Source organism: Wyeomyia smithii, chromosome 1 (assembly GCF_029784165.1).
Source record: "Wyeomyia smithii strain HCP4-BCI-WySm-NY-G18 chromosome 1, ASM2978416v1, whole genome shotgun sequence".
Classification (NCBI taxonomy): Eukaryota; Metazoa; Arthropoda; class Insecta; order Diptera; family Culicidae; genus Wyeomyia; species Wyeomyia smithii.
In genome coordinates this window covers 83272759-83285734 of record NC_073694.1, presented here as the reverse complement: position 1 = coordinate 83285734, position 12976 = coordinate 83272759, and the positions used below count along the sequence as shown (strand labels likewise).

The 12976-nt window shown below is 37.9% G+C and overlaps 1 protein-coding gene across 6 annotated transcripts in view; it reads left to right on the top strand.

Annotated features, from left to right (window-relative positions):
• The window catches only part of LOC129717837 (uncharacterized), a 159017-nt gene that overhangs the window by 20432 nt on the left and 125609 nt on the right, over positions 1-12976 (top strand). For 5 of the 6 annotated variants that reach the window (XM_055668043.1, XM_055668041.1, XM_055668042.1 and 2 more), the window contains one exon: positions 2358-2457. The exons of the other annotated variant lie outside the window; for it this stretch is intronic. In XM_055668043.1, coding sequence (XP_055524018.1) covers positions 2358-2457 — 100 coding nt within the window. The remainder of the gene's footprint in view (positions 1-2357; positions 2458-12976) is intronic. 6 annotated transcript variants of the gene reach the window in all.

Here is a 12976-nt window from a genome sequence, read left to right as displayed (position 1 = left end):
ATATCAAAAGTGATTTTTTATTGTTGTATTTAGGATTGGCACTCGCGATACTAGAGTTACCGATTGGATAACATTTGTTTTTCACGCTTCTGGATCCGGATTGATTCCAAGTTGCCACCGATCGAACATACATAAAGCTGTCATAAGTTGAAAACATACTGAAATCAGCTGATCGCAACTGTCTCGTGGATTGCCTTATTATTGCGAAGGTCTTCCTCTCACGATTGTATCATGTGTTAGCGACAGTTATTTATAAAAATTAGTTTGAAACTTTATCGTTATCATAAATCAAATATGAAGTGTTTTTTTTTGTTTTTGTTTAAAGGAAGTGCTACTTTGTGTCGTAAGAAGATGTTGTACAGATAAATTTTGTTAGGCAAATATCTAGATCTAGATATTTTATAATATTGAATCAATACCTTAGTCGACTATGAAATTTCTAAACAGGTTTCATCCTGTTATTTCATTATATCACATGTTTTATCGATCACCCGAGATCCAAACTCTGAAAGTATATCGGTTTTGGACTCATTGATGCTAGATGCATCCGATGGAATAAAAACAAGGAGGATGAGATTAGATATACTTGGATAAGCTTCTGAAGCAACGGATAATGTGTTTGTACGAACGGATAATGTGGTTGTAGCATATTTTGCGAACGATATTTCGATATTAACTATTCACGGATTTCTGGTATTTATATATAAGCTAAAAGGGTGTCATTTACTGAACAAACGTGATTTTATATCATTGTCCTTCAAATTTTCAATGAAGAATAACAATCGCACTAAATCGCATGAATGACAGTTGGTACATGGGCGAACTGTTATTGTAGCGATTTCGAGCAGATTTCGAAATGTCTTAAATCGCAATTTTTTAAACTGAAGGATAACGATAGAAAATTTTTAAAAATCATGATTTTATTTGAATGTGTGAATGAACCGGTTCTTAGAAAAGAGCGAAAGAATGAACGGCTCACGAAAAAGAGCCACGATTTTTTGAGCGCACCAGAACTGATGGATTCGCGCGAATCCGAAGTTTACCGAGAAAATGCGAACTGTCAACGCTCGTGAACCATTGTGAACCATGAGCCGTTCATATGAGTCTGTTCGAACGGTGAGTGAGCGGTTCAGAGCTGTTTCGCACACCACTATGTGAAGTCTTGTTCTTCGGCCTAAATAACACAGTTATGCATTTTGCCAAAGCCCGTCGACATGTTGAGCAGGAGTGCGAATGAAATAGCTTGTCCCCGGGTCGTTTCACACCTCCTGTTTTACTGGTCTTATTGCGAAAAATGCACACGAAAAAGCAGGTTTTCTTCACGCAGAGTTCTATTCCACAAAATCAATATGCGTCGAAGCGAAACTAATTTAGTACACTTTTATTTAAATTGGAATAAGTCTTAAAATGATCTTTCACATTATGTGGATGTAACCAATACCTTCTTTTCAATGGTAGTACAAAGGATTTAGCAAATAGGATATGCAATCTCTCTGGTGCAGCGATACTATGTAAATCGCAGATTCTAAAGCAAAGCAAAGCCTTGCTACTACATTCTGAATAGGAACTCGACATTCTGTTATACACTGACTTCGCATCCAACTGTTTGAGTGTACAGGACAATTGCGGGGCTAGCACTACGATCCTACTGACAGTACCAGTCTGACACTAACAGTCTCTTCCGAGCCGAGACTCGAACCTACGACAACTGGATTGGTAGGCTAGCATCGTACCCTAGACCATCTGGGACGGTTCTAGATCGCAGATTTTATATGCATTCGAATCCTAATCACTTTTCGTGACGGGCGCAATTTAAATATTCCTTTCATCCCCGTACCTTTCAGTAGTAAAAATTTGCAAATTTCCAGATCGATTATATTATTCGTACTCATACGTCAAAAGTGTAATATGAAACATCTTTCAAATGCTTGTGATAACCATCATTGCTGGGAAACTTGAGAGAATTTAAAAGTAATAATATGGAATAAACACATAACCGCATTAAAAGAGTGCACCTGTAGTGTTTTCGCATGGCAGATTTATACCAGTGTGTATTACAGATTTCAATAAAAGAAGTATAAATTCTATTTATTTTCCGTGTAAAATGCGTTCTTTTCACCACAAGGGAGCGCTGCAAAATTCACTGAGCACTCAGCAGTTTTCGAATCACAGATGACCTTCCGTTCTGTGCCTATATGCTTTTCGGGTGTAGTAAGCTCATTTATATATACGAATTATTGACAAATCGAGATACAAATCGAGATACAGTGATTCAAGTCTAAACTCAATTTTTTCATAAGAAATAAACTAAAAACCAGTCCAAAAGTTGGCTATACCGTTTGTTTTTCTATTTTCAGATGACTTTGGCCAAGGGCACCAGTTTTGTTTTTCTGTTGACTGTTTTTATGTTTCTGATACTACATGGCATTATTGCGGCTCCTATATCAAAAGAGACTGGTAAGTACTGACCTATAATCTTATACACTAAGGTCGCTTTTTACGCGGTTTTTTTTTACCCGGGTTTTTTTTACGCGGATTCCGGAATTTACGCGGTTTTTTTACGCGGATTCCGGAATTTACGCGTTTTTTTTTACGCGGATTCCGGAATTTACGCGGTATTTTTTTGAAGTAGAATACTTCTCTCAGGAAGTTCGGCTACATAGGGATGTGAAATGAAAATCTAAAACCGAAAAAAGTGAAAAATATGTCCAATTTCAAATGCTAATAAATCGGTCAGTATTCGATGGATTTCCTTCGTTCTTGCAGCAATAGATTGGAAAATCTTCTAAGATTCTTCCCAAAATAAGATAATTGTAATTTTATTATTCACACTATTGCACTATTGTAATAGTCAAGCCTTGTCAAAACGAAAAATTCGACCTTCGATTGGTCGTTATATGCTTGCTTCCCAAGCACGGTTGACAGGATCATATACCTTACAATTGAAAACATGCTATTTGGCCTATATAAGAGCCTGTTCCAGCCGGAGCCGCTCATAATAGTTCTAGACAGCGACAGCAGCAGTCGTCCTTCCTTAGCAGCAGCACTAGCCCTGTGGTTGGTCACCACGTCTCAGGAGCAGCGCGGTTTTTCTCAACGTGTGTCGCCAGACAGCCATTATTTTCCCCGTGTTGGGGCAGCATGAAGATTGCCATCAGGAAATCCAATTTTGGAAATCAAAATGCCTTTTTCAAGGCAAATAAACAAGTCATTGAAAGTTAATAATTTTTGTCAAGCATTCTGTGTTGCATCCTAGCAATTTAAATCTGTCGCACCCGTCTAATTTACTGAATGTGAAATAGCTTCCACAGTGCATGTTGTCCGTGTATCTTAATTCCCCCAATGTTAGGGCAGCTCAAAGGTTGTAATTAGCAACCGATTTTGAACCGCAAAATGCTTTTTTTCAAGGCAAATAGAAAAATAATTGAAGTTTAATAATTTTCTGGCATCAACACAAGCAGACATTCTGTGCGGGATGCAATCAAATTCTATTGTAGTTGTCAAATTTTTACTTTATTGAGTTAACCCCTCACTGTTGGGGCAGCGCAAAGGCTGTGATCAGCATAACCGATTTTGAATAACAAACTGCCCTGTTAGAACGCATTCACAAAAGCAGTTAGTTCGACTATGCAGAGTTAATATGAAGTCGATTCAATCATTCAGCATGAACAGAATTTTGTCGTCACCCAGCTGCCAAGTTGCAACATGATGCAATACGCAACAGCGAGCAAACGTAATCGCTTGATGTTACAAGCCGCAATACGGTTAGGGATAAATCGTTGCGTGTGTGAGAGCACCATCGGTGTTTATTCGCTGGATACAAAAATCAAATGCGAATTGTGGTATAATTCGCCTGAAGAACATTACAAAATGGTAAAACTGAACAGAAAGGCGTGGCCTATTTCGTAGCACCCTTCGACTATAAAAGAGTGTTTCTGGGAAAACTAGCTACATTCATTAGTCGGAAGGTGAGCTGGATGGACCGTCCACAACGTTGACAGCAGATATCAGCACTCAGCAGTAACAGAGGATAGCAGCGGGTTGCGCCTGTGGCTGCCTTCAAATTAAACAAATCACTTGCCCTGTGGTTGGTCACCACGTCTCAGGCCTCTACCAGGCTGACTTTCGCACGATAGCGGCGGTATTAGCGGTTGATGCATTTGCCAACGCTTACTCCAGTAAAGCCGTGTCTAATTTTCAATATGAAGAACACCTTTCTATTGTGTTGGCCGTGCGCATAAGGCCTCTGCCGGGCTAAACGCGCAAAGCGGCGCGAACCGATTCGCCCAGCCGTAGGTTAATGTACAGCGTAAGTAGAGCTGTGTAAAAGTATTCTACTTCAACCTTGCGGTCGTGGATTTGCACACAACCCTCCTGTGATTTTTTTGCCCCGATTTCGGTTCCCCTTCATTCGGAATGCAAAATTAACGATGGTTTTTTTTTACGCGGATTCCGGAATTTACGCGGTTTTTTACGCGGTTTTTTTTTACGCGAAACGTATCCCCCGCGTAAAAAGCGACTTTAGTGTATATGAAATAATGTTGAATATGTGCGACCGCCCATAAGTTTACAACGAAGCGTCTGATTTGAGCTGGCTTTGTTTCGTTGTTTTCGTCTTCGTCCAAGGGAAATCGCTACGACAAGAAAATTAGGAAAATTCAAAGGAAATGGTAAAATTGACGAATATAGAATTTCCATACGACGAAAAAATGAAATCGCAGAAGGCGCAATGAACAACAGTAATATGACAGCAATTTAAAACAGGTGTCTCTCGACAGTTATTTAAAAATCATCCTTTAAAAGCTACCACCGAAAATTAAATACAAATAGAAGTACGCCACCATTCAACCCTGTTATCAGAAGATTGTTGGGCAATCAAATTAGATAACGTTTGCGTTAAAAAATGGACACAAATTGACGATTTTCCATGGGTTAACCTTTACACGCACTGGCGAAACTACCTATGCAGCATCTATCATATTAACCCAAGTCAGTAGAAAAAATTTGACAGCTCTATCAGCCGAACTCTAACCATGATGGCAAAAACAGTGAAGCTATTTCGTTCAGAAGTGTGCGCGTTCAAAGAACGGTACCCCGTCGCGCCGAAAAAGGACATCGTGCGGAAGTTTTTGGACACTGGATACGCCCGTTTTGGCATCTACAACATCTTGGCACTATTGAACAACAATCAGAGCATTGAAAGAAAGCCTGGTTCCGGACGGCCAACGACCCTGAGCGACAATAAGCTCCAAAGGATGCTGAAGAGGAAGACCGAGGGAAAAGTGGCTAGATCGGTGCGTGCCAGTGGCGTAGCTATGGTTTGGTGGGCCTGGCAACAAAAATGTGGGCACCCAATGAAAATGACTGGGCAGTTTTTTCTTTCATAAAAGGAATTGAGACAAACAAAAAATTTAGATTTTTCTACTTATTTATTCCGTTGTCCGCAAAATTGAAAATTAGGTAAATTTAGATACTCACTATTCGTGCCTTTTTGTTGGCAAAATCAGAAGTTAGAGTAATGAGGGGCAGAAGTACGCACGAGATAAAAGTACGCATTGGCCTTTTCGAAGCATACGAGCAAAATAATCTGGCAACATTGTATGAATTTGCAGTACTATAACGTTAGTTAATCACACATGTAAACACATAAGATTCCATTTAAATGGGACGAAGTTATCAGGAAAGTTGTGTTTTGAGCTGTTTTGATCTAATTTTCTTAGTTTTGGGAACTATGATTGACCTCTTTGGAAACTACAGAAACTCGGAAACAACAGAACCTAAAAACTCTTGTATAATTGTGATTTGTAGGGTAAATTTGTTTTGCCGAAAATATTTTGATGTTTGTTATAAACCCAAACCAGTTGGAAAACTCATTGTGGGGCAAAAGTACACATAAACCGCGGGGCAAAAGTACGCAGTGTCATTAACCGTAATGAAAAAATGTGTTTAATAACGATGTTTTTGTACAGAAGTTACTCAAAAATAACTAGTGATTGCGAATGTACTGCGAAACTGAGGAATATTATGGTTTCATGATTTTTTAAATGGAATATCACAACCATTATAATAGTTTTGTTGATATGCTTACAGAATGGTCCTTCCGGAATAGATAGGGGCTTCTAGAAGCCAAAGAAACAATGAAAAATACAAGGCCAAATACCATCCAATATTTATTTCCGCAACCCGATCATCCTGATGCCCACAGATCGCAAAATGGCCCAGACGCCATTTTGAATTTCAAGATGGCGATTTCCGGTTTGTAGAAAGCAACCTAAGATGGTCGAATATCCTCCAATATGTGTATTTCTGTAATCGAGATGATGTCCAGAGACTGGATAACGACCCCAGACACTATTTTGGATTCTAAAAGGTGACCTCCGTATTCTGGAAAATAACAAAATGTGATCAAATATTAGGTAATATGAGTATTTTCAAAATCGGGATGATGCTCTGAGACCATTTAATGACCCCAGACGCTATTTTGGATCCCAAGATGTCGACTTCCGGTTTCTAGGAAACAACCCAGAATGATCGAGTACCCCCCAATACGTGTATATCTTAAAATCAAATGACGCCTTGAGGCCGGAAATCGACTCCAGATGTCATTTTCAAATTCTAGATGGTGACTTCCGGTTCGTCTGGTGTCGTATTCAGGTCTCTTGGCATCATACTCATATGAGATTTTTTTGAGTATTCAGCCAATTTTTCATGTTTTTCCAGAAACCGGAAGCGCGAAATCGCGTTTGAATTTTATTTCTGGAGTCTACGCATCATCCCGATCCCTGAAATACACATATTTGGCCATTTTAGGTTGTGCTCCGGAAACCGGAAGTCACCATATTGGAATTCAAGATGGTGTCTGGGATCTGAAATAACTCATATGGGGTGGTATTTGGTCAATTTTTACTGTTTGCCGCAAACCGGAAGTCACCATCTTTAATTCAAAAATAACGTCTGAAGTTGATTTTTGATCTCAGAGCAACGATTCAATTCCAAAAATACCAGTATTGGGTGGTCAACCATTTCTTTTTTTTTCGAAAACCGGAAGTCGCTTTTTTGGAATCTAATATGGCATCTGAAGTCGTTTTCGGGTCTCTGTATATCACCCCGATTCCGAAAATAAATTTTATTAATTTGTTTCTATGGCATCTAGAAGCCCCAGTGGAATCATTTCTGGAAAGTCCATTTTTGGGATATATCACCAAAACACCCAAACATAGGCACCCAAAACATAAGGCGACCAAACAACACTACAGTATTCTGAAATAGATCTAACATATGTAACAAAGAGAGTTTTCATAGTGTACGGGTCTACGAAATGATAACTGAACCTTTTTATATAACTTAGCATACTGTTGGCTCTATTGATGATCGTGTTGTAGTGATCAATGAATGTTAACTTAGAATCCATAATCACTCCTAAATCTCTAATTTGATAACACCTTTCTACAATTTGATGTCCAAGAGTGCAACTGGAATGTTCAGGATTTCTTTTCCTTGTGTAGGATATAATATTGCATTTTTTTACGTTAAGATCAAGAAGACTTTTCTACACCAAATGTAGAAAATGTTAACCTCTTGTTGGAATTGTGGGATGTCTGATTTGTTTCTTATTTCCATGTACAATTTCATGTCATCGGCATATATCAATACTTTGAGACGATTCAACACAAGGGTAACGTCATTAACAAATAAAATGAAGAGCAGAGGGCCTAAATGGGAGCCTTGTGGAACTCCAGATGTCATTTTTACTGGTGCAGAAACGTGTTTCTTAAACCTAACCGTTTGTGTTCTATTTGTCAGATAAGATTCAATCCATCTAAGTGGGCCTGACTCAAATCCCAGTTTTTTAATTTGAACATAAGCATGGAAATATCTACTCTAAAAGCTTTACTAAAATCCGTGTATAGAGTTTCCACGAAGTTGCCTCTGTCCATAGACGCAAGAGAGAAATCAACAAATTCAAGTAAGTTGGTAGCCGTAGACCTTCCTTTGTAAAAACCATGTTGGTTACACGTTATGCGGTTCTTTACCTGATTAAATATTTTTTGGTTTACGATAGCTTCAAAAAGTTTGGGGATACACGATATTATTGCAATGACACGATAGTTTTTGATGTCTGATCTCTTACCTGACTTGAAAATCGGTATAAGAAAAGATTTTTGACGTAGGACTACGTCTTTGTTTTCTATACTAGATTACACTTTGTGAAAATGAAAATGAAACTGGCAAATGTTGCGTCAGATTTCAAACGGTTATAGCAAGCGAACGACTTAATGCATCTTAGTCATTTATATGTCGGTGGATAGATAAAATGTGTAACAATTTTTTGATATTATGTTCAACATTGTTGCTTTACTGCTTAATGGTGGAAAAAGGTGAAAAGTTCCAAGGTCAAGCTTTCCCATACATTTCCCTTGTTCTTGGCTTGCTTCCCAAGCACAGATAACAATAACATGGACGAAATAAATTCCACTGCCTACATATTTTGACTCAACAAAGTGTTTTGGTTTGTTTGTCTTTGTCTAAGCTGCGTGGCCACGCCTTAATGGTAAAAATCTACGCTGAACTCGATAATCATTTTTACAATAACGACCAGGGCGCACCAAAGATAAACGGTAGTGTTGCCTATGAATAGTTTATCACAACAAGACATAACCCTCATTTCAAGAATTTTCACTGCTAAATTGAGTGATTTTCCGGTTTAATTGTTTGTTTGTGTTCACTCGAACACCGTTATCAGTCAAATATTAGCAACGAAAATTAGTTAATCTAAGAACCAGAGTGATTTTCGCATCGGTAAAGCAAAAACTTTCTTTTGATGCTTATGAAAATCACTCAGTAGTATTGAAGATGTTTTGGTTTGTTTCTCTTTCTTTCTATAAGCTACGTGGCCACGCCTTAATGGTAAAAATCTACGCTGAACTCAATACAAAAGACTGCGTGTGGAAAATTCAGCTTCAGTTTAGTTTGTTCCACAATAGCGAGTGCGGTGCAGCTGTTAAAGCTTCGCGACATTGAGAAACGAGAGCTGCATACGAGTCAACTTCCAGGCACTGCGGAACATGTTACACCTTTATTTTGCATACGGCAGCAACAGTTACCATCGTTCGATGCAGGATATTTTGCTAGCGCAGCTACTGGAGGGCAGCAACAGTTACCATCGTTCGCTGCAGGATATTTTGCTGGCACAGCTACTGGAGGGCACGGCGGAGAGCAAATTTTATGCGCGGCCAACAAAATATTCATGGTGCGATTATCAGCGTTCTGTAGCATGAATTTCTAACTGAATATTATGGAATCGGTTCTTTTCAGAACTATAGATGCTTGAAGATAAGAATTATGAGAATTTTCGCAACTACTACTAGTGTAAAATTTTCATGTATTCATGCATCGTTAGTTTTAAAATAACGACTATCAAAAATAAACGGTAGTGTTACCTATGAACAGTTTAGCGCAGCATATAATAATATTTAGTTTAGCATATATTATATATTTAGTCCTACGTCACCATTTCATACAACCCCTAGGGCTGTATACCTTGTAGTATTTCCAGACTGATGGAAATTGTCCGGACGTAAGGGATAAGTTGAAGAGCCAAAACAAGGGTTTTACGAAACCAGGAGCAAGATTTTTCATAAGTGAGGGTGGAATTCCATCTGGTCCTGGACCTTTTGAAGCATCCAGTTCTTTTAGTGTTGCGAGGATTCCTTGAACAGTTATTTGTTTAACAGATACGTTATTCATTTGTTCATGCAAGTGCGAAAAGTACTCAAAGTCCCTGACTTCGTCGCTATTTTTATAAACGGTTTGAAAAAAACTCGCAAACTTGTTGCAGATTTGCTTGGAGTCAGCACTGGCAAAGTCTTCATATTGCATGCGAGATGGGAAGTTATTAGACTTCATTTTATCGTTTGCAAATTTGAAAAACTGTTTTGAATCTGATTTAATGTTATTTTCTACCCTTGAGAATTACAACATCTCATACGCTATAGATATTTTAGTATTCAGTTCATTACATATGTTGAATATCTGTCTGAATTTCCTTGGTCTTTAAGTTTTTTGTAAGTTTTATGAGCTTTTTGTTTCCCATTCTTTAAATTTTTAATTTCTCTGGTAAACCAAATGGGATCTTTTGAGCTAGCCATTTTTTTTTTTGATTTTGGTACAGTTGAGTCTAAAACACCATACAGTGATGATAAAAAATTATCAACCGCTTTGTTCATATCTGTTTCATTTTTTAGAAGTGACTGCCAGTCGATGTCAGTTAATTTACGATTATTAGTTCAAAATTTGCTTTAGTGAAGTCATATTTATATTCAGGCTCATGATCAGAGGGTCGTGATCTCTTGGTATCAATCATTAGCGAGTACTCAATTGCAGTATGAAATTTGTCATTTTCCCATAGGGGGTATTCTGCTTTGTCAACACTAAAATCTTCCGTGCAATTGGTGAATAAAAAGTCTAAAAAACAGTTTTGCTCATATCGGATTGAGTTAACCTGATGTAATCCAAGTTGACTAAATCCGTCAAAAATAAATTGCGGAGTTTCGTTTTCTCCTACTACAGGAAGTAAAAGCGATGCATTATCATCATTTACAATAAAATCAGCATAATTTTGATTGAAATCTCCATATATATGAACTAGTTGACCCGTAGTGGCTAGCCACTTTTAAAATGCAGATTGGACTATTACTTGAACTCACTACAAATACTGGTATTTATTCTAAAATGATTATGCTTCTTCAAGAAATCTAGAATCTATGACAATTCGACAATTCGATGCAGATGATCAACGCTAAGTTGAAACTCACATGTTAACCTTAACTGTGAGAAACATCCTTGTTGCAGTGTATCATGAAAATGCTTGGATTGATCGTTCATTTAAAGACAAATGAATATCTTGCCTCCCATACGGACGGAACCACTGCACAGAACATTTTTTTTCATTATTTAACCATTTTCGAAAAAAATATTCTAATGATTTATTAATTTTCGTTTAAACCATATATACCTTATTTGAATAAGAGATCAATTTTTCAATTGTATGATGTTACATTTCAAGTTAAACTTACAAAACAAACAATAACAAATGTGATTGAGAAAAACATAACAATTTTCAGAATAATTTCCTACGATACTGAACTACTCCAGAAATCATTCACTCGTGCAAAAGTTTGCCTCGGTGCTTTATAATAGTCATGGCAAAGCCGAGAATAACTAAGTACTGACGTCTCCTAATCATTATTGGGCAGTTCAAATCACTCAGTGATACTCCGGTATAACCTAACACATTATCAATTTCGCGCATGAAAAGCCTGTCCTCCGCGTTCCCTTGTTCCTGTTTTTAAACCTGAAATGTGTGGTGTAAGCCTGGAATGTGTATAAAGATTTTAACGGGAAATACACTAAGGTCTTTTTACGCAGATTTCGAAATTAACGCGTTTTTCATGCGCATTTCGGATTCTACGCAGTTTTTCAGTATAGTCGTTTTTGTCGCGGCTTTTTAATGGCATTTCATTTTAAAATCGCTTATTTAGAATGTCTGAGGATCGCTCGTTTTACATTTTTCCTTGATGTTCAGCTCAGTTCGTAGGTGAAAATAACACTGCTGTTTATTTTTTTGACGTAGGACTACGTCTAACCGCACTATATCGAGATACATTCTGCAGAAAACTAAAACCAAGGTGTAACGTTGGAATGAAAGATTTCAAACAGTGATACTGATGTAACCACATGACGGATCAAAGTAATCAATATGCCGTTGAAATGATAAAATGATGGACAATTTTGTGATTCTTCATATATCATTGTTACTTGATTGTTAAACAGTGAAAATTGATGAAAAGTTTCAAGGTCGTATTTTCACGAACAATGTACCAATCACATGCGAGCACGCCTGGCACAGGCTTCATGAGTGGATACCAACTGCCTGCTATGATAACCTCTACATCAGTGGCAAAAAAAAATTGACAGAATCTCCCCGTCCCAACAGATCAACTAATATTTGCTTCTATGAGCCTAGACTATTTTGATGTCTTGAAAGTGAAGCTTTTTCGGAAAGTTCGAAACAACCTTCTTTATCAGACAATTTAACGATCTGCTGTGAGAATGTTATTAAAACTGATGTCTTGAAGGAAAACATGCTGGCACAGGCAACAGTACTGCACCGAGCCATGTATGAGAACACGGTCGCTCGTCGTCAGTGCAGCAGCACTCAATTGCCATTTGTGTGCAGTCAAGCCAAGTGGAAACAATGTAGCTGCTGTTGACGTACAGTGGTGCGTGTTCGTACACTAGGCTGTGCGGCCGGGGATAAAATAATTCTGTACGCAAGAGTATATCATGATGTTGGATGTTGCATCCAATATATGACTACATCTGCACGGATTTTGACCACCAAATGACGAACGTTGCCAAAGCTTGTGATACATTAATTGGCATATCATTGAAAAGTAGATTAGTAAAAAGTTCATTTGAAATCCACTTTTTCTAGTTCAGTTTCGCAGGTTTCAATCAAAGACGAGCTCGCTTTATATAGTTGCAACAGATGTTTTCTCATCGTTTTAAAGTGGTCATTGTATTACTTCCCCTGAACAGGTTTTAAACACCGATGTCTTAATCGACAGGTAGAATATTGCGAAAGATTGTAATATAATAATTAAAAATTCTTTTCAACAAAAGTTGTGTTAAAAATCGAGTAGATGGCATTTGAACTGCAACCGTAGTGATTTTCATATCTATGTTTAAGCATAGCATAGCAGCATAGCATATTTGATCGCCCGTGTGTTGCCCGCGATTGGCCAGAATCAGCTGAAATTGCACAAAGAACCGTCAAAATGGTGCTTAGGAGTAGCAAGCCATTTTCAGTGTACAATTCCTGGTGATCTTCCTTTTCACTGATCAATAACGTAGCTGGCCACGCCCAATGCAGATCAATCGAGGAAGGGATATCGGGAATGTTAGTTTAATACTT